This window comes from Falco naumanni, chromosome 15 (assembly GCF_017639655.2).
Source record: "Falco naumanni isolate bFalNau1 chromosome 15, bFalNau1.pat, whole genome shotgun sequence".
Classification (NCBI taxonomy): domain Eukaryota; kingdom Metazoa; phylum Chordata; class Aves; order Falconiformes; family Falconidae; genus Falco; species Falco naumanni.
Window position 1 is genome coordinate 14877921 of NC_054068.1, and position 23195 is coordinate 14901115.

The window sequence follows — 23195 nt, forward strand, 5'->3', positions numbered from 1 at the left end:
TTATAATACAGTTGACTTATTCAGTCTTTAATGCTCTTGTGAGTATACCCTGAATATTTTTGGATAGTCAGTGCGTCTCCTTATCAAAGTCTAGATGTAGTGGGTTAATTTTGCATAGTGGTAAGCAATTCTACAGATAGTTAAATATCTATGTTCCATGTGATTATTTGTTTAACTGTATTGCTAAAAATAATTTGTGTGTTATGATACAGCGGCCATCACTTCAAAGCACACAAACTGGAATGTAAAGTCTGTAGGCATGTGGTATCAGTAATAATAAAAAGCAAATCTGGTGAATTGCCATTGTATATATGCTGACATGATTTTTTTTTTTCTCCATTTTCTTAGTCTGTTTCTTTGTAGTCTCAGTTTTTAAATAATCTTGATCTAGACTGATCTTTTTACATTTGAGCTGTTGTTTCTCTCTTTGACACGCAGTGGTTTGTTTTGAGGATGGTAAGTGTAGATATGAATAACAAGCATTAAATTATCCCAGGTGTCGTACTGCTGGCATACTAGTTGTCAGTTTTTGCCTTGATTACTATAAATGCTTCTTTCTTCCTACAGCAAGTGTAGTAATAAACATTCTCCAGTACCTAACATAAGTCAAACTGGACTTTATTCTGAGTGACTCTGTATGTGCTGGCCTCATGTAGAAGAAAGGTATTTTTTTTTAATAACACGGATTATGTGTGCCTAAGATGTGACTTGAATAGATGTTGCTGTGACAAAAATTGCAGATGTTTTTATAACTACTGAACATATGAGTTATGTTCTAAAATGTATTGAATGTGTTCATGGACTAGACATAACTCCAAAAAATAGTATTCACCTTCTTGCTTCTGGGCCACATGATACACACTATGTATGATTTGTTGGTGGAGAAGAATATCCCATGAAGACAAGATCAGTGTTGAAAATGTTGTGAAATGTGGAGAAGGTGCTGGCAATGATGGTTAGAAAATTCGAAAACTTGTTGTTTGGAGAGCGTAGCATAACTTGAGGAATATGGAGAAGGATTTTCTTTTGTTACCTTCATTCTTTTGTGAACTTTGTTTCCTTTCTGTGCCCTATTGGCAGCTGTCCGACAGTCCTGATTATTATACAGTTTTTGTAAGGTAGCAGACATTGTATTTTGTGACGAAAAAGGAAACAAAACTACTTTAAAATGACTGTAGTTTTATTTCATTCCTTTGTTGTTAACCTCTTGTATTAGTAATTCATCTTAACTGCATTCAGTCTCCATCGTAAGAGATGCTGTATCATAGAGGCTGATTCTGAGGTCCAGTGTTGGTGTCCATGAATAAAAAGTCATTTTAATCTGGGGTACTGTTCTTCCTGTCTGTGATGTTTATGTTTTCTTTTTAAGCTATCAGCTTTGATTTCTAGTGTCTGTAAACATTTCACTGTACGTCTGAATGTCACAAACTCTGCTTACCAAAATAAATCTTTGTTTTCCCATATGCTCTTTTATACTAGGCATTCTTAGCTCTTGCAGCTTTTCATTTGTTACATGATCGACATATGGCAATTTCCAAACACTTTTTTGTAGGTCTGTAATCAAGGCTTAAAAAATATTAATTACAATATTTATTTTTTTTTGTGTTTAAAAGCTTTGTCACATTGTCAAATGATACAATAAAAAATACTAAGTGTTACAGATCGTGGTTCATAAAAATAATTAAGAACATTGTGAACCTAAGCTTTGGGCTTTTGCACTCCAGTAAGAGCTGTAAGCTAGGAATGGTGAGGGAGAGAGAGAGTTCTTAACGATCAAATGAGGAGGTGGTGGATGGGGTAGGCAGGCGAAGGGCCTAGGGTGGTGTGAACGGAAGGCACACAGCAGTAACTGAAGTGGAATTGTCCCAAGTATGTGTGTGGATATAAGGAGATACCTATGGGATGGCATTACGGAAATGAAAGCTCTCATAGCCCTTCTGGGAAATGGGCGTGCTTGGGTGCCTCTCTCAGAAACGCCATGCACTAATGCAAGGGGAACAAAAAGGAGGAGTGAGCAGTACGTGTGCAGCTCCAGGGCTACGATGTCACGGGATCGGAGGCATGGCAGGATAGCTGAAGTGGCTGGAACGTGGTGATGGGTGGATGCAGGCTCTGTAGGGTGCGGCAGGAAGGTGAGGAGGGGAGGTGCCCGGTGCGTGAGAGAGTAGCTGGGATTCGTGGTGCTCTGCTAGGGAAAGGTGGTGAGCCAGCTGAGAGCTTCTGGATGCTCTATGTACGTTTCCGTTCTGTGAATTCGGGTAGGTGTGATGTGCTTCAACATGCTTTCTGCTAGGATTTAATTTCCAGTAAAATGAGGTGGTATTTGTCCAGAAGATGAAAGTGACTATGCATCTGTAGCTAGCTGTTACAGACTTTTTTTCCAGCCAAACCTGGAGAGGTTAGTTACATGGGTTGAATATCTAAGTGTATGTATACTTCAGGTATGTGTGAAATAGTTCGTGATGTTTCAGGAACTGTAGTTTGTAAGTTCTATGTAGTGTTCATATCAAGAAGTTTTGAAATACCTCAGTGATGTAGTGAATTTGTGGTAGCCAAACATACTGAAATTACTGACTTTGATTTTGTTTTGCCTTCAACTTACCTTTAGGTTCAGCAATTTAAGCAAGACCCCAAACCATCTGAATGTCTTCATTCTGTTTTCAGTGCACACACTGGAGATGAGGTCTTCTCCCATAAGGAATATGGTCACCTTCAAGTAAGATACGCATGTGTGTGTAAATGGAAGTTTCGATTATTTTAGAAAATGTTATTGTCATCTCCATTCTTTCATGATGCAGCTGTTTCAGTTTGTTTAGGTTTGTGTTAGATGTATTGTACTTGATAAAATTGAGATTCCTTTTGCATCTTCTGGTGAGAAAAGACTGTTTTGAAATATAACTCGGTGTATGTTTTGGTCAGAAGGTACTGAAATAGCTGGGATATGTGGAGGTAGATGGTTGTTTGTTTATGAAGTTGCTTCTTTTTGAGACCAACAGATGCCTGTCAATAAATAATCCTGGCAAAAAAATGTTGGGGTAGTCAGTAAAGTGAAAGATTTAGTGTAATCTTACATTGACTGTTACATTTTTTTATTAATGTTCCCAGTTTAATTTTCCATAAGTCTGAGTAATTTTCATTCATAGTGAAGATTTAATGTACGCCATCAACAGCTTTGCTTAGTTACAAATTGTTGTTCGCTATTTTGTGTAGGTGTTCCTAGTCAGATTCGTTGCATAATTGATTGTTTTATTGTCTTTCATTTTCCTAAGTCTTGATTTACTCTCTTTTTTTAATTCTCTTTACCTTCAGACCCTTTTTAGCATTCATGACCTTGTTATTTTGCATTCCATAACTCTTTCTAGTTCAGAAATTGCTAGTGGAATTATTCAGAAGTGACAGTAGGTTGATAATTATTTAATTTCATGGTGACAGCGTCACTTGAGTAGTTTGCACAGTAAACGTGTTGGATTCAGGAAGTGTATGCTTTGAAAAAAATTATCTGTGGAGTTATCCTAAGTTGGTATTTTGGACTTCTGTGTGAAGCTTCTTGAAAATGCACATCTCATCTGCGGGAGGAGACAATATTGGGACCTGGGAAGCACTGTATGTCACAGTCTGGTTTTTGTGTCACCTCAGTCCTTGCCATAAATGTGAATGCACATTCCCTTCTGCCATCAGCAGATCTCAAGAAACAGAGGGTTTTCAGCTCTGTGGAGACAATAGAAAACAGAGTAACTGAGGTGGTTCAGTTGGGAAGAGTGGAATATACTATATAGCTGTGCTGCTGTTATTACTGTACCTGGAGCTTTTCAGATTGTATTAAGAGACTGGAATCATCAGTCTTTAAGTCTCCTGGAGTTTTTAGAATTTGGATCTTATTCTTAATCTGCTGTGTTTCAGATAAGTTTTTCTGTTCTAGATAGTTTCTCTAGATTTAATATATGGAGATTGTGGTTTTATAGCCCATTGAAGCAAATTATTGCGATACACTTACTTTCTCTATTGAAGTTGTACAAGTCCTCAATTACACTAGATCTGCGTAACAAAAGCAGTTTTCTTTGATTCATTAATAAATTGACTTCGATGCTCATCTGTACAGCTGCTGAAGGTACTTACTGTTAATAATAAATCCTGTCTACAGCTACAAAATAACAGTTTTTCACATGTATAATCATATCTGAATGTTGTAATTATATCTCTATCAGTTGATGATGCTAAATTTCCAGTTAGGGATAAAGTGATTTGCTTTTTAGGTGTGCTGTGTACTATATATGTGTTAATATAGTCCTTGCCGCCTTGGCTAGTGAATTGTCAGGTATGTAAACATGAAACAGCTTGTGACTGAAGTGATTGCCTGTGGGTCAAAGCAGTATGCCTAAGCAAAAATATTTTAATATCATAGTATCATATAATTTAAAAAATGATGCTGCAGGAGAAGTTTTAGAGGACAGTGCTTGTTTGTGGCTTTTCTTCCTATAGATTGTTCCCACATCATTACACCTAGGATATTGGTACATTAGGGTACTGTTTTTGAAGAACCAAAAGGATGTGATAGTGGGACCATTTTTGTTAGTGCATACACATTTAGCTTGTTTGCTTATTGACTGCAATAAATGTGAAGTTAATTATAGTTTCCTTGCTGTCTTTTAATTACTTCAGATAAATGCTCTGTCGTTATTTCTCCTCTATTTGGTTGAGATGATCTCTTCGGGGCTGCAGATTATCTACAACACGGATGAGGTACAAATCGATTTCCAATGTTAAAAAACATGCTTTATTAAGTTGTTGGGGTTTTTTGTCTTGGCTTTATTTAATTACAGACTGTAAAGTAATTGTTCTGGAAATAGACTGCACATATTCTCTGTCTCTAATGGAAGTTAGAAAAGATAAATGGAATGAATAGATAGTGAAAGAAATTAATAGCTAATAAAGTGTTAGATATGCACAGAGTGAATGTAACATGACATTGAAAACTTTTATAGTTCCCTGCTATTTCTGAAAGGTACAAGGTCAAGAATTACAAGGTCTGTGAGTATGATTAACTTTTGGTTATGTTGTTCTCACTTTTCACCTTCTTTCAAACTGTCAGTCAGTGCGTTCTGTCCACTGGAATGTCAATATAATAAACAATAGGGTCAATTTTCTGGAAGGCTGAAGGACTTTCTTCAAATACATATGGGTGTTAAGAATTTTTGCTCTGTCTTTAATTGAAAATGAAACAATTTTATATCATGGTAAGAGATGCTTGTAAGATTGTTAACTGTTCTGTAAATAAGATAGTAACAGTCACCATGGTCTTGACTTGAGGACGAGTCACGTCCAGACAGTCTGCTCTCCTGCTCTAAAATGAGGTTATGTTTTGAGATAGGAACAGAAAGCACAGATATTTATTTATTGGTTTCCCAATTTTTTAATCAGGATTTGTTTAAATGTACTCTGGTCTGTTTAATAGTTGCTGCTGTATTGCCTTAAAAAGCTTAAATGCACTTAGAGTACTACCATTTTTAAAAAAGGGAGATTTTTGCAGTACTAGTGTGTTTGCATTATATTTCTAAAATATACATATTCATTAATGTTTTTCCTTTAGATAATGAGAGAAGTAAATGGTGCAGCTTATCTCCTTTCTCGCTTAGTTAGATCGTGTGATAGGTCTGTATTTTTTCACTGAAGTGCCTTTATGTCTGTGAGGAGGCAAATGTATGTAATTATGTATTTACTTAGCTTGACTTATAAATTATATTACCCTCCAGATGTTTACATTTAATTACAGAATCTGTAGGAAAATACATGTATATAGACTCTCTAGCCAGCGGATATTCTCCACTTCAGTGTCAGAATGGAGTTTTCATTGCAGCTGTACCCTAGGATCTGTGGACTCTGGAGATTTATACTAAGATTATCTTACCACAGACCTGTACATTTGATTAGTTTCTATATAGCTTCAGAAATTGTGTATATGGTTAGATCTTATTAACAGCACATAATGATGGTATTTCCAAGTTTTCCTATGTGTCTAGATAACACTCAGCGTTGTGGCATTGGCCAACACTGGGGATGCGGCAGTCTGCTACCCAAACGCTGAGTTGGGTATTTCTTTCCAGTAACACCACTGCACGATGTAGGTAGCCTCTTCCCCTTTGCAGAGAGGGTTTTGAACCAGCGCTAGCGCGGTGGAAGGTGCTGGCAGATGGTTGATACTTGGCAAGCTGTCTGCATGGATGTGTTTGTACACAGAACTCTTGGCTTCGGAGGCAATCGTTGTGTACTAGGCTGCCTGATGTCAGGCATGGCAGCTGTCAATGAGTTACCCTCCAGTTGCATCTGTTTGCAATTGAAAAATTAATTTATTGGCATCTTTGCTTCCCTAACAAAGAGAACAGTATACGATTGTGCAAGTGAATGAATTTGAGAGCAGTTATCTGCACATAAACCAAAGGAACACTAGTATTTGCAGTCATCCATGCTGCGTGTTCTTTATTACACCTTACGTTCCACATGCTTGACTTCTGGATAAGTAAGCTTAACGCACACAATCCATAATTTCTGTAAGTGCTTTAGCATTGACTCGGTTACAGTATTTACATGCCCGTGATATGAATGAATCCTCTCTGAAGATTCTGGCTTGCAACTAGTTATCTGCTGCCTTTTTATCCTGTAAATCTGCTGCTTGGTTAGTCTCATAAAATATCTGTAATTGACCTTTTTTTTGTTCCCCTTGTGTTCTGAACATCATCACTGCTCAAAAGTCGTTGGTACGGTTATATATTTTTGTGTGGTGCTCTTTGCTTCTTCATTTAGATGATGCATGTAAATTTCAGTTATTGATAGAGATAGGAGAAGCCACACTTTCAATCACTGGCTATTCAAGCTTTGTTCAGAGAAAGTTCATTTTAATACAGCCAAATGCTAAATTACAGGGATGAATAATACTGGGCATATGTAAAGAGCGGGACAGTCTGTTTCCTTGAAAGTACTAGCTCTGAAAAGATTTAGTGTGCAGATAATTATATATGAGTACCCCACTGAAATTTTAGCAGAGATCTGTAACACAGAGAGAGAGAAGTAAGCAAAGAATTATGTATGTTGCTGAGGGACTTGTATTAGCCTAAAGAGGGTATCTGAAATAGTAACTTTTAAAGATTTAAATAAAAATGAAAAAGACAAAACAGCAGGTTGCAGGTAGATCAAAATGGAAGCAAATACCATTCAGTAAAAGATTTTTTTTTATCTCATAGCTCATTAAAAAAAATAAAATATCACTTGACTGTGGTAGAGTGGATCCTCCTCTGTAGTTCTCTAATATGGTTGTGTTTATAGCCATTGCAATATTCTCTTTTCCCTCTATCCCAAAATAGAATATTGTGGATGGGTGGGGATGAAATCACTACTTTGGTGGACGAACCAGTGTAAATCTGGTGTTTGTGGTTAATGAATTCTAATCTGTGGGTTCTTTGAAGTGAAATTTTATTATCAATTTAACTTTTATACAATCAAGCGACTCCAAATGTCTCTCTTCAACAGTGTAAATGAGGAAAAGTACCTGCTTAAGTAAATCCCCACCTGAAATATCTTAAAATACCCTTAAATAAGTTAGTATTCAGTTGAAATATATTGATCCAAGAGGAGATTTTAGTTATAATGAATTGGTTCAGAGTTTTATTTGTGTTTATAGAGGAGTGTGTTTAAATCTGCCTGAAGTATGTATTATCTGGAGCTAATATAATAGTACTTCAGCATATCAGTTCTTTTAAAATGAACTAAGAAAGAGCACCAAGACTTCTGTGTCTTGATCTTGCAGGATTTAATTTCTTTTGCTTTCTGATGTTGTTTTTAGGACAAATTCTTTTAAAAAGATCAAAATGACACCTTTTTGAAGCTCTTCAAATATGAAATCATTTTTACCCGTGCATTGTAGGAACAAAATCACATTGTCACCTCTGTTTCTAGGAATAAATCACATCATCACCTAATTTGGGATAGCTCTTAATATTTTGTTGATTAAAAGCTGGTTTTAAAGAGAATATCTGAATTTGGGAACATCACTAACTGGGGTGAGGGCGGGGAGGATGGAAGGCACAATTATGATGGCTGAGGAAAACCAAGTTTGTCTTTTTGAAAAAATAAACAGAGGGAAATAAGCTTTCATTTTCCTTCAGTTAGTTTTCTTTCTTTCTTTCCTATAGGTGTCCTTCATTCAAAATCTTGTGTTCTGTGTGGAAAGATCCTATCGCGTACCAGATTTTGGTGTCTGGGAAAGAGGAAGTAAATACAACAATGGGAGTCCAGAGCTGCATTCAAGGTATGTGAGCCAGTGTAGCTCTTTCAATCAAAGCAAGTAAATGTGCTATGTACGAAAAGAATTCATGGGATGAGTTAAAAATAATAATGCATTAAAATACTGTTTGCACTAAATTAAGGTTCTCTAAAGACTGAGAGATGTATTTTGGGAAAGTGTGAAACATCATTTCATCATCGTGTGCATGCTGAAATAACCACATAGATGCTTAGCTATTTGAGTATTCAAATTCCAATAATTATGTGCAGCTGCATGCATATAGTTCTGAAAATTGTATTCAGAGCAGTTCAGGCTCTGGAAGATTGTGCAGTATACTGGATTCACAAATATGTTTAGGAATACCTTGATTTAAGGAGGTGTTGAATCATGAGTTCAATGAGTTGAGTCATTTTCTCATCTCTGCCATACTGGGAGGAAGATGCTGGACACTGGAGGATAGCTTAGTGCACAAGTTCCTTTCCAGGTTCTTCAGATGCTGCGAGTAACCAGGTGTTCTGACCCCTGTCCTGTGGGACAGTTAGGAATGTTTTTAACATTTTGGTATCAGAGTGGTCCAGTTCAGTGGAATTGCTCACATGTTGTCTGTCTTGAAGGATCAAATCTGTTACCTGACAACTTGCTTTTTCTACTGTTACTATTGTTTTCTTCACTTCTTGACTTGTTAGTTTTCATTGATCATGAAAATCGCTATTGCTTGAATATCTCAGGATTTTTAAAGTATCATCATCATTATCGTGGACTTGCAAGTAATACACGTGTTTCTTCCAGTCTTTGATGTTTCCAAAAGAATCTGCGTTCTCATTTCAGAATGAAATATTTTTTCTTAGTTCACATACAGCCATGTAGTTTAACATATAAATAGAATTACACATCACTGAAGCAAAACACATAATTTTGTATATTAAAAAGCTATGATTTTTTTTTTCAGGGCTTATGTAGAGCTGTAGTGCCAGTATGAGAACTGAAAACTCCAACTTGTTACTATGTAATTGGCTTTGTTAGTTTGTTGCTTTTCCATCCTTTTATGTCTGTAGAATTTTCAAATGCCGGACTACAGCAGTACTCAGAGAATCATACTCTTCCTTAAGCATCTCACCTTGTACAAATTTGCAAAAGGAACACTGAAATTCCTGTGTCTCCTGTTGTTTGCAGCATTCTGATTATTCAGCCTGTGAATTTCCTTCAGGGAAAACCGAAGATATTTTAACCAGATGGAAATGAGCATGTTGTCCTGTCTTAATCTAGACTGGTATTTACAGGTTGATTTTTCTAAGGGTGAAGTTTTATGAGAGGGACTGAGCCAATCTTAACAGATTGTTGAGCTGGCACAAAAGGAAGTGCAGACCTTGGGTCTAATTTAAGTAGTAGAGTTTGGCCATCAGGAACAGGTGTTGGCCCTATTTATCTTTCCTTGTGTGCATGTTGGTACTCAGCTTCACTGTAGGAAGCCAGTAGGCAATTTCTCTTATTCTCAGAAAAAAAACAGAAGAGCAACCTGCATCAAAAGATGTATTTAGATACTATTGAGGAAAGCCGTGGATACGCTAAAATAGTCTCTTTACTTTGTTATGCTCTTATTGTAGTGTGACTACCTAAGAGAGTTCTAAAACAACAATTAAAAAAAATTGAAGAAGTGGTTATGACTGATCAGGGCTAATCACGAGTGACGTATGTATATCTTCTGTGATTATGGACTCCAAACCAGTCAAGTTTCAATATTAAATATGCTGTAGTCCTGGCCCTTTTTTTTCAGACCCACACACACTGTGAGTCTGCATACAGTGTGTCTGCTTTCAGAACTAGAAGTTGTTTCTTGTCCTTTATTGAAAGAGGCTTTCTTTTTAAAGATGATGTTATATAACACGAAGTCAGTGAATAATAACTGCAAATTGTGGCCTGTGTTAGAAGACGCAGATGTTTTAAGTCTTTACACAGTCCTGGTATCCTATATTAGTGCAGTTCAAAACACTTCTAATAAATGATAAATAGCGAAACACTCTGTGGACCAGGTCTTCATTGATGTATGCAAATTGATGGCTTTTACTGGTTCAAAGGCAAGGTTTAGAACAGCTTTTATTATAGCGTGATCCCCTCCACATACGGCTCAACTTCTGAAAAATTAATTTGTCCTGTAACCATTTGATCAAGCTGTTCTCCTGGCATCTGCTGAGTACCTCTGCAAAATGTCTTTGACATCTCCCATATGTACTGTGAGAATAATGAAGTTGCTGACGTGCACTATCTTCATGTTCCGAATCTGAGACAGTAGAGCCTCAATCTTGCTCTTCTGTGTAGTGTAGGTATTATATTGCTATAGTGCTGTTCTTCCTTGTTCTATTTTGTTTTGTCTAGTTATGAAATTATTAGTATTGTGGTGGGATTTTTTTATTGTTTTGTTGGTTTTGTGGTGTGTTTTTAACATCCCTTGTGTGTATGATGTTCCAGTTGAACTGCACGGTTCTTGGATGCAAGCAAGAAACTGTGACTGGGAGGAGGGTTAGGGATGTGTATCCTCTGAGGTGTGTTTTGATTAGCAGTTGCTAAGAATATACAAATTTTAGTGTTTGCTCTCAGGTAGTTCACTGAGAAGGGTAAATGTAACAATTAAAAGTTACTGGGAATTATGAATGATGGTTAAGTGAATTTAATAATGCTTTGTAATTTCTCTAGGTTAGTCTCAGCTTCCCCTGTCCCAAATGTGGGTCAAGGTCAAATGTTACCCATGGTTGTATGATTGCAAGACTGCTTTTGATAACTCATGACAAGTCACAATACTTGGCGGCTACAGTAAGGTCAACAGATTACACCTGGGGAGGTTCAGTACAGATATTGAGAAAAAAAACCTTATAACTTGAAGCATGATAAAACACCAGAGCAGAATACTAAAAAAAAACCAACCACCCCAAACATTTCAGAATCTCCATCCTTGGAGGTTTTTGAGACTTGTCTAGATGAGGCTGTGGTTTACTTGAATTGGTCTTGGTTATTATGTCTGGGTTCAAGTGAGATTTCGTGGTGGACTAGGTGAGTTCTGTGTTCCTTCCAACCAATGACTTTATGATCCTGTGAAATTTTCAGAGGAAATCTGAAAGAGGCAGAGTATGAAGAATGTTTTTCTGTAGAAAGACATGAGCATAATGTTTATTATAAAATCTTTTTTCTACTTTGTCCAACAGGAAGGCATTAATCAGTAGGAATGAAACAAGTGTCTGAAGTGTAATTATGGTTCTGAAGTGTGTCGTGCTGGGTGATTGTTCAGTCTTCTGAAGCCATCCTTGATTCTACAGCTGTTCTCAGACTTTTTTTTTTTTTTTTTTTAAGTAACTTCCTCCTGTCAGTTACCCGTGAAGCTTCTAGTAATCTAAGTAGCACTTGTGTGTATGGTGAGGGGAATGCGTGATATATCATGGTACATTATGGGAAAAGAAAGTAGTATTTGAATGTTGAGCCCTTTATATTTTCATTTGCAAATAATATTTGTGAGAGTACTGAAATCTCCCGGGGCTTTGAATAACTAGAGGTATAAAAATACTGATCAATTACAGTGAATATTATTCTCACTGTAAAATAATGACTACATAAGATAGAAACTGTTTCAAGGAAGGAATCCATGCTTGTCGTAATTTTTTTTTCAAGCAGTATCATCCTGTTTTGTGGATGGAGTAGGTAGTTTTACATTACCTGAATACCAGCAGTTTTTGCTGTTAAACAACTACTACTTCACTACCTTTTGTCAGTAGCCTTCTTTCCTGCTCTAAAAACACCTGACTGTGGGTATTAGCAGTGCTGTTTGGAAGGGAGAAGAAGAATATGAGATTTTAACATGTGATACAGGTTTCAGTGTGCAGGTTTAGCTGATTTTCTATGTATGCAGTTTGGTAATAATACATAACTCCTATGAAAAGTTCTGTTCTGAGTCATCACGCCAATTTGTTTGATCAGTTGCTAGGTGATAATTAAAATAGAGAATTGTTAGAACAATTACTTTTTTGTTTAGGTATTTGGAACAAAGCCAGAAAAATAATTATATTCACAACACTTCTGAGTTCAGTTTATTCCTTCCTCACATTCTCCAGTACCAAAAGCTTTAATCAGCAGAAGATACAGAACTGAGGCATTTCACCACTGTTTGATGACAGCTGCTCAGAGCAGAGCTTAGTTAACCTAATCAGCTTTCTCTTGTTGAACCAATTAGAATTAAATCCCATAAGTACTATTGCTGGCAATGTTTCAGAAAGAAAGGTGGAGGTTTGTAAACCTGTTGGTAATAGTTAAAAAGAATGCTAAGAGTCTGAAATCGGTGTCTGATAACTCTGCACTGAATTTATTTTCAAAATTTTCGGTGTAATCATAATCAGATCCCATCTTTAAAATATGGATTACTTAAATAAACATTTGAAATTTGACATTTTACATTAATAAAGAGTACAAAACAGTTTGTTTACAGTAAGGTAAAAAGTTTGCTCTGATCCCAGGGTGCTGCATGGAGCATAGGAGAATAAAGGTTAAAGCACAAGCCTTGCTGGCAGTGTTTTGATGGTTTGGTTGCTGTAATGTTTTTGGGCCGGAGAGTGCAGTTGTTGTTTGTCAATGCTATCACAACTCCTCTTATACGGAAGTTGGGGATTATTAGTGATAATTTTCTGAATATTTTTTCTAACTCAGTGTTGCTTCTTCAATTATTTTTATAGACAAAGAATCTGGGGCTGTTTTGTTGAGCAATTACATATTCTTAACTGTTGTTAATTTTACCATTTCTCTGCAAGTAGTGCGGCTCTCAGACTTTGAAGGATGCTTTCATTTCTTAGAGTCATGACTTCTCTCTGTGCCAGCATTGTTCTTATGGCATCTGGGCACATGGATCCTCTGAAAACCCATTTTTTTATATTTTTTTTCTGTCTCTTGTTTGGCAGTATTGTGTAATTTTTATCCCAAACAAAAGACGGCGAGAAAAAGGAAGATGTGGTTGGCCAAGTGAATAATCAGTTTTAGAGAAAAAAAGGATATAAACCTATAACACCTTTTTAAATTTTTTTTTTAATAGCGTATTTCAAGGAATTACTGTGCTAATAAATGAACTGTTAAATTAATTGGTACATTCTATTTTTCCCAGACTGTTTCCAGTTCTTACACTTCAGACTTTTCAAGCATGTATATGTAGCAGTGTCAATGTTGGAGAGTTGTTCTTTTGTTTCAGCTGGTTTTGTGGGGTGTTTTTGTGTGTGTGTGTATTTAGGGTTTTTTGTTTTTCTCCATGTTTTTGTGTTGTGCCCAGTTGGAAAAAACAGGGTAGCTGCATCTAAATGGTAGCTGAGGACAGTGTCAACAACTTCCTCTCCCTTATAGGGAAAGGCTTTGTGGAAAGATGAACCTTTCAGTTTTTCTTTCCACTGATTTTTATCTTGCTAAGGTTGGAGACATTCTTCCTGCAGTGTTGATCTATGTCCTTGTACTATGTTCTGTCACTTTTGTTTACCCTTATGGTCTTTTTATAACTGAACCTTTTGTCATGTCAGCCTGATTCATTCTGCTTTTTCCTTTTTCAGTCTTTTACATTATATCTTCAGATTTGCTGACTTTTAAAGATAGCGAGGTAGACATCTATACTTTCCTGATATTCTCCTGTCTTCTATTGTCTCATTTATTGTCATTTTTTGACTAAAAATACTTCAGATTTATTATAAACTAGTTGGAAAGCTGAGCTCCTATTTAAAGGAATGGGCAGTTAGGAAGAAAGAAGGAGGAGCTTCTGAAGGAGGAGCTACAAGACTGGGACAGACATTTAGGGATAGCATATGGGGTGTCAATGAAATCAATACATCAGTATTGCAGTTTATATAGAAATGTGGCAGAGACAGGTAAAGGCACATTGGTCAGGGGCGTTGTAGCTAAGTGGAGACAAGGGCGTCATGGGAAGTTTTAGGCTTATGAATAAAGTTGGGAGAATTACACTAGGCTTTGTTTTAATGGATGCTCTGAATCTGTTTTGGCAGATCGCCTCAGGGGATGTGAAAGGCGTGTGCTTTATTAGCTAGGCTGCTCGGGATTTCCAGTTCCTGTACCAGTGCAGAGGGCTTTCCCGACTGGGAGTGCTTGCATTCGATAGTAGCGCTGTCAGAAATCTGGTAGCGTTACAGATCATGGTTTTTAAACTCTTAACACTCTTGGGAACTAGCTCATTTTAATATTTTACTTTTTGATGCCCTGTGACCTTAACACCTAGAATTTTGGAATCCATGTACAAAAAGTTAGCATTTTTTGTGTATGTTAATACTTTAGCTCTGTCCTGCAGTTGAATGGACCCATGTGACGTTGGCCTATCTATAAGTATGTATTCTTTAAAACAATAATTCAGAAACCAGCTTTCTGTCATTCTTCAAATTTCATATAAACCTGTCAAATGTGTGTAGATGTCTATTAGCTTAACTTGAGCTTTTCTTAAACAAAAATAAATCATCAAAAGCATGTGTGCATTGAGAGGGAATACTTTTTAAAATACAAAGGAAATATAAGATGACTTTTTTTATGAAAAGGCCTTGTAAAAGTCTTGTGTGTATTTTTATATGTACTGCATAATTTTCATAATCAGTAATAAATTATATTTTACTGCATAATTTTATTTTAAAATTATATAATAATTAGTGACTTTAGTGCTTAATGTCTTTAAAGATGAACTTGCTAACTTGAAAGCTTCTCGGTGGTTTTTGTGGGTCTTGTTTTCTTTGTGATGGATACTGCTCATGGAGTAAGTGAAATAAAAGACATTTCAGTATATGGTTGAGAGCAGAAAATCCTCCTTTTCCGAATACAGATTGATGAATTCTTTTATTGTATCAACAGCTAGTCAGAAATTAGTCTTTTAAAATTGAATGCTTGAGAGCTGGGTTGAAAAATTGTGCTGAAGTAAATCCTCTGATAATAAACTCTTTGTAAGACCTTGAAATATATAATGCCAGATGTCTGGTACCAAGGTGAGAGCAGAAGTGTTTTTTCCAGATGGTCTCTGACATAAAAAGACAAACAAAAATGCTGAGAAGTATTTTTTTTTAAAAAAAAAACAAACACCCCCCAAAAAAACCTACCACGAAACAATCCCAAATTTGCTGCATCATCATTTTATTAACATCAAGGTTAAGCACGAAACTCAAAATAAGAAAAGATCATAGCTCTGAAAGCTGTCAAATGTGCTAAATTTTAGTCTAGTCGTGAATTATGATACCTCTCTGTCTTTTTTCTTGTCATTTTGTTTTCTCCACAGCTCCGTGGGGTTGGCAAAAGCAGCTTTAGAAGCAATTAATGGTTTCAATCTCTTTGGAAGTCAGGTAATAAAAATGTTTGTTTTCTCTCCATATTTTTTTTTTTTTTAGCAGTAATGATTTATGCTGTGGGTCAGAGGATATTTAGAAATATCTAGCACAGTTTGTTAGATTCCAGCTTTAAAAAAAGTTAGTTTGCAAACTGACTTCTCCTGTTTACAAGCACAGAATTCGTCTGATAAACTCACTGGTGCCCTTACTACAAAGATTTTTTTTTTCTTCTTAATAAAATAAATTAAAACACTTGCAGCTTCCTCTGAAGAAGTACTTTGTTGCCCAAAAAGGTTTTTGTTTCAGAACTGTATCTGTGGATCGCAATACCGTATACTTCAATCTACAAGCATTATCTTATTTCTGTCTTCTTCCTTCGCGTGGCTTTTGATCAAGACTTTAAACAAGCTACATGTACATGGTGCCACTGCTTTACTGGTTTTGGATTTCAGTATGTTGCGTGGTGGTAAAATCTTTTTTTTCCCCATCCTTTCACATGGCTTGGGTCAACTAAGCGAGCAAGCCTCTCCTTAGATTTTTCTCTGACTTGTATTCCCCTTCTGCGTGCATCTTTGTTTAGATGTTATACCTACAGTGGTCTGTAGCTAAAATAAAAACAGATTAATGATCTAGAAAATGTACAAATGGAAGAGATGTGTCATCATCAAGGTATAGTGTTACTAATGAGTGGCAATGAAGGGTAGGAGTGCGGCTAAAAAGAAACTGGGTAGCATCAAGTGCGTGTAGAAATAGTTACAAGGCTTACCGGTGAGTTTGGTCTGTGGGTTGTGTGGAGGGGAGGAGAGGCTGGTCACAAGGCGGTGAGCAAAGTGTACCTTAAGTCAGTGTGCCTTACACATTAATTCATGAAATACGCTTTACCTTTTCTTAGGGTCGAGTAACATTTGAAACTTAGTTTAAAAAAAATGACATGTGTTTACATGTTTAGCATGTTTTTATGCATTTTTCCCCTGAAGTTAGGCAGTGTATGATCCTTTTGAGTTTTGATAATTTTATATTATGAACTTGGCTTGAAATACTATTTGTATATTTCTTGGAGTAAAGTTTCTGTATACTCTTGCTGGCTTCAAGGTAGGAATGTTTGGGGTTTTTTTCCTCTCTTTCTGTAATAACTGTGCTCTCCTTTTGTCTTGTAAGTCAAATGAAGTTGACTCCCAGATTGTAATACTTCTCTGTTTTACACATTCAGTGTTGAGAAACTTGTTTAAATGCACGGGTTTGCTATAAAGAAAACACTACAAAGGAGAGAATTTATAAGTGGTAAAATGGTAAATGATGAGTAAGGGGAATTCTCAGGTGCTCTTTGTGTGAGCTAATGAGCGTAAGCTAGGTCAGCTATAAAGATGTGATTGGGATACAGTCTAAATTATATTCCAGGTTCCTTTCTGTACTGTTTATTTATGAAAACATTCTTGGTTATTTGTGTCTCCTTTTTTGTATTCATAAAATGGAAGGTATGGATTGAAACGGTCATAAAAAATAATTATTAGCATTATTGGATAAAAAGTTCTTCCTTACAGCTTCTTCATATAAAAGCAACTGTTGAATTAAAACTTCTTAGAGCTATTTGGATGCCTGGGTTGAAAAATATGTAACAGTTTGTTTTAAATTGTGCATCAATGTCAGTTGCTTACTATCTATGAACCAATCTTAATTACTGAGGGAAAGCTATACGCTTACGAGTATTAGACCCTCCTTTGTCTTGTGGCAAAAACCAGGAGAGCCTCCTAAACTGGGATCTCTGACCTGGTAGACTTCGGCATCCGTTACCGTTTTTGTGGGTATCTACTTGTGGTGGGGTTTTGAGTGGGGTTTTTTTGTGATATCTTTTTAAAATTATTATTTTAATCTGTATATTTGTACTAGTACTGTAGTACAGTAGATTTGTTCTGTTTAGAATCCACTCCTCAGGAAACGCTAATGGCTCTTCGGCTATGAGTGGAGAAGTATGAAAGTGCTTTTTATGCATACACAAACACACTGTTGCAAAAAGGCTTAGCCATTTGGTCTAGTTTTGGTTTACTTTATGTACATATTTTAAAAGCTGGTGTGATACATTAAGAACTAGGAGTTACAAAGGATCTTAATGATCAGACATTCCTGAGATCCTGACAGTGCCCATGTAAAAACATTTATCTACAATCTTTACCTTTCCAACTGTCTCAAGCACCAGTAAATGGGATACGGGTTTCCTTGTGGTTTTTCTTAATGATTTTTTACTACATTCTGAAATGGATGAATAAATTGCTGAAGCAAAACCAGTTTAAATGCTTTGAGAGTTTATTTCCAATACATTTAGCATAAACAGAAACCATTTTGACCTTCAGTCTGCAGCAGAGTTTGCCTTTGTGCTTGGCTCCAGCTGTGTTCCAATAGCTTTGAGAAATCCTGCTGAGCCCCTCAGGAGAAACTTGTTTGCACCTGCAACGACACCAGTGCAACCTGCATAAATCATTGCGGGGGACGACAGACTGCTCAGCCTTGCCATGCAGATTTTTCCACTCACACTGTGGATGCTGGAAGAGACTAATAAATATAAATATGTAATGTTGTGGCTGTGCTCTCAGGCATGTGTGTTACCTGTCTTTGAGTAGATCATGATGGGGCAGTCGTCTTGGGTGTTTGTGGATGCACCCAGAGAAGGCAAAATAAAGGTCACTTAATATTGATACTCACGTTACAACTGTTCCTTCCCTCCCTGCCCGAATTCTAGAAAGCATTAAAAGAGAACACATTTCTCTAAGAAATCATACTACTAATTCTATAGCAAAGCATTGCTTAATTGATGTTCAAATATTTTTAATGCATCCTTTGCTATGCTTTCTAGGTGCCGGATAAAATAAGGAACAATTACGAACTGAAAAACGATTGGCTTTTTGTTTAATCTGAATTTTACGTCCTTTAATGTAAAAACGAGTTAATTCATGGTTTTTAAATGCGGTTCATTTTCATCTCCATCATACCAGAAGTATTTCATAAAAAGTGGCAGTTAGTTATAGGCATAAAAATGCAGTCAAGCTGTAATGCTAATGTTCCCTCAGTAAAAGATTTATTTACACGAGAAGATGAGAATTTTTAATATAGCATAAGCTATTTAGTTTCTCATTACTTTGCTTTATAGCCTATGCTAGATTTCTTAAAGTTATTCCCAATATATTGTATATCTCTGAAACAATAGTTATATGAAGTAGTTAATATGTATGACACTTGCATAAGAATTCCATTATAATCCTTAACTGTGCATTGATTGTAGCCAGATCCCAAAATCATTTTATTGTCTTAAGTTCTGTTGAATTTTGTATGGAAGAACAGTAAAAGTGGGCCTGGCTTTTTTTTTTCTTTCTTTTTTTTTTCTTTCTTTTTTTTTTTTTTCCCCTCTTCCCGCCCCCCCCCCCCCCCCCCCCCCCCCCCCCCCCCCCCCCCGCCTCCATTCAAGGATGCAGTGTGAGCTGATTGCATTTTGGCTTATGCCTTTACTTAATCACATTAGAATCATCACTATTTAAACAATTGTAACTTATTTCATCTTTCTGTGGGCTTGGTATGGTTAACCCAAACATCTTGTTTCAGAGTATTGCAGAGTACAAATAGCTTAGAATTTGTATCGTTTATGTGAGAATTCCATTTTACTACAATATCTTTTAGAAAAAACTAATATCGGAAAAAAAAAAAAACCTACATAAGAGGATGTGCATTTACTGACAATGAGAGTTAATGAGCTAATGAATTAAGCGCACGGTGCATGCATGTATACGCTAAAATGGAATTGCTAGAGACAGGATGGAACACCATTTCAAGTCTGACCTAGTAACAGTATAAGCAATTGTTCATCTATGAGATGCATGTCCTATATTAGCTTGGAAAAAAATAAATGTTAAAAAAAAAATAAAAAATAATCAAGCCTTTGTAAGGTGTCCTTACTAGAGACCTTCACAATCTTTAGAGAAGTGAAAATTAGTTCATTTGTAAAACAAGATGCTTGCGGTTTTATGAAATGCAGATTAGTCTGCACAGATTTTGAAACTGTACATTCACACATGTAGACAAATTGTGTTCAGAGTTTGTAGATGACTTCAGAAATTCGTTAATAATCAGAATCTGGATTAAGAAGAAAGTAGAATAACAAATCATCAAAGCAAATGTGATTATTTGTGAACATTCTTATCTCTGCACTGTTCAGTATATCTTGCTAGAATGATTAAGAAAAGAGATTGTTTTTCACGAGGAAAGCAAAAGCTTAGCATTTGTGCGATAGCTATGTATATATAATTAGAGGGCAGCTAAAGGGTAAGGAAAACCCTCAGTTGTTTGGAAGGGCAAATGAATGCATGCTGGTCCTGGCACAAAAGGAAGGATGGTTATGTACAAATTCAGTTGGAAATTCAAGTTCTTAACCATTAGGGAGGGTACGTTCTGGAACAGTCTTCCTAAGAGAACAGCATACTGAAGAAACTAACTGCTTTTTAGGAGAAATTTGGTGAATTTATGAAAACTTGTGCTGTGGTATTTATGACAGTAACGGAATGAGTTCACTGTTGAATGTGTCTTCCAATGGGACAATGATACTGAGATTCATTACCAATTACAACATATATGAGGATATCCATTCATTAATTAACAAGCTGCATTGAGTTTCTTAGAAATTGCCTACTGATAATACTTTTAAATGCTGTTGATTCTGTTTAAACAGTATTGCAGCTATGGGAATTTTTCTGGGTGTGTTAGGAAGTATCAAAAAGCTGACAGAGAGGTACAGTGTAAAATTAGTTTTACCAGGAAATGTGTTTTGCTAAGGAGCAGGTGTGGATAACACAGAGTAGCTGAAAAGCAGGTCATTTTTATTTGCTATGCAAGTCCTTTTCCAAAGCAGTACCTCCGGTGAATATCCACTGAGTTGTGTTCAAACTGACTTGTAATAAAACATTTTGCATCACTATTTGGAACATCCCCTGAAGGCACAGGGAGGGACACCTGCTTTTTTGTTTGTCCATAATACAGTTGTCATTCCTCAGAAATTAATGGAAGCGTTCCTAGCTTGGATGAATTGTAAACTACATAATCAGTAGTATATAAACCCACCTAATTTTGGCTATATTTAAGTACATTTGAAAATTCAAAATGTTTTCAGCTTGATGTTGTGTTACGTTTTCTGATCAAAATTTCCAGCTGCCAGACCATTACAACGTAACCAGAATAAAACAAAGAACCAGTTAGTTTTACCAGGATACGTGAACGCTTCTTCCCTTCCCCTTAAATAAATACAATGTTCTGTTCACAGGGCTGCTCTTGGTCTGTTATATTTGTGGATTTTGACGCCCATAACCGTAACAGACAGACTCTCTGTTCTTTGCTACCCCGAGAGTCAAGGTCTCATGTAAGTAATTAAGTTAAATTCACCTCAACAGAGTGTGGAGAAAATAAATGGGTATGAACATAATTCTTAGTTCTATGGTGGCCGTTATGTTCTGTTTAATGAAGATGGGAATTTCCTGGGAAAATGTTCAATTTTTGGTTCTTAAATGTCACTGTGATACAGTTGTTTCTCTGACATGGAATTATGATGGCATTCTTTATTTTATGAATATTTAAGCTAAAATGGTAGCCTGTTAGTAGCTTCCTAAACAAGTTCAAAATAAAAATTTTAAATAGTAATGAACCGCAGTCGTAAGTTAGGCAGGGTTTGCAGACTTGTTGATTGTTTTTCTTTTGTCCTAGTTTCCACTATGCAGTCAGTGCTTGCATTTTTGAAAACGTTTGTTTTAGCTTTAATTCATTCTTTTGTCTACAAAAGAAGCTTTTAAGGTTGGCTTATCATAAATTGCTGAATATGGAGGATTTTTTGTTATTATAAGCTACTGTTGCAAATGAGTTATTTCTCAGTGAGTAATTCTAAGTGACATAAGTATAAGTTAATTTAAAAAATATCTACTTCAGTACTAGCATCAAAAGTAAATTTGGTTTTTGAAAATCAGTAATTTAAAATGTGTGATAACTGAGTTCTGCTTTTTAGTTCATTCAGGGATATAATAGCATTTTTGTTCATGAAACAGACTATTAATCTTCGACATTAATAGTTTACTCATTGTATAGAAGAATTATAGCACAGTTGTAATACTGGATAATTAAAATAAAAGGCACTGTCAGCTACTTTTTTGTAGCCTAAGTTGTAGCTTTGAGTTTGTTATTTGCTGAAGACTTGAAATATTCCAGCAGAAGCTGGTTTCCTAAGTTACTTATGCTCTAGAATAAATCTTGGTGGGGGCTTTTTTTTCCTATTATGGGTGCACATCAATTATATTGGCAAAAATATGGTACTTAAAATGGTCGGATATCTTAAATGTATAAGCAGAAAGTAATAACAAAACTGTGTGACAAGAATTACAATGTAAAACTATTTTTTTGTGTTTCTGTAAGCTTAACTTGTAGTGGTGATGCACTAATTAGTAATTTTTCTTGTGCTTTTAATTCATGATGTTGCACATGGTTCTTGACAAATGCTACTTAAATTTTTTTCCTTAAATTATTCCTTATCACCTTAATTGTAAATCCCATAGGATTGTTTGTTACAGCACCTGAAGAATATTGCTGAAAAAGCTTTTGAGAAATGATTTTTTTAATCACAGTTACTTCTCAGCGTTGCACCTTTATAAAATGTGATTCTTTTTGAGCATAGGATACCCAAATGTTTGTGTTTGCTCCAGGAATAACCTGGAGGATATTTTTTGTTTCTAAGACACAAAGTTCTAGAAGGTATTCACTTATCCCTGCAGATTATCAACTGTAAAGTGGGTCAGATTCAGAGTCAAATGAGTTCTCTTTTAAATCGTATATCCAAATATTTTGTTTGTAGTTTATACTTAAACATCTTTAGAAGCCTTATTTTACACACTTTTTTAATATATTAGGACTATGATTTTGATAAAAGGTAAGATAATGTTCCAAATGTATATTTCACTTAGTAAGTTGAACAGGTTTTGTGCATCAAATAATTGTCAGAGATCTAATTAAGTTTGTGATGTGCTATTTCTCCTCTCCTTCTACAGAATACCGATGCAGCTCTTTTGCCCTGTCTTAGTTACCCTGCATTTGCTTTGGATGATGAGGTTTTGTTCAGTCAAACACTAGATAAAATTATTAGAAAATTGAAAGGAAAATACGGGTTTAAAAGATTTCTGAGAGATGGGTATGGAACGGCCCTGGAGGACAAAACACGACGTTATTATAAACCAGCAGAAATTAAGGTAAAGGAATACCTAGCCTAGATAAGGACAAAGTTTGGTTCTCTTAGATGTTTAGCCAGTACTTGAAAAACAAACAAACGGCCAAAACACACAAACAAACCAAAAACCCCAACCCACAAAACCCCAAACCAAAATCCCACCCAGGAAAACAAAATAAAACAGAACCTGAAAACCCCTCAGTATTTGCAATTTGAACTGCACAGTGATTCCTAATTGCTTCAAGTGACGAGATGCATTTTGTAATTTGGCATGTGCAGTTTTGAGAGATTGCTAAGTCAGCAAGTTAGGCGTTGATTCGTTTTGTAATGAATGTGCTTGCATTTACATTTT

The 23195-nt window shown here is 35.9% G+C and overlaps 1 protein-coding gene across 6 annotated transcripts in view; it reads left to right on the forward strand.

The window, feature by feature from the left end:
* Positions 1-23195, forward strand: part of PHKB (phosphorylase kinase regulatory subunit beta) — an 80139-nt gene that overhangs the window by 14904 nt on the left and 42040 nt on the right. For all 6 annotated transcript variants that reach the window (XM_040615213.1, XM_040615212.1, XM_040615215.1 and 3 more), the window contains 6 exons: positions 2609-2716; positions 4660-4740; positions 8184-8299; positions 15555-15618; positions 20903-20998; positions 22668-22865. In XM_040615213.1, coding sequence (XP_040471147.1) covers positions 2609-2716; positions 4660-4740; positions 8184-8299; positions 15555-15618; positions 20903-20998; positions 22668-22865 — 663 coding nt within the window. The remainder of the gene's footprint in view (positions 1-2608; positions 2717-4659; positions 4741-8183; positions 8300-15554; positions 15619-20902; positions 20999-22667; positions 22866-23195) is intronic.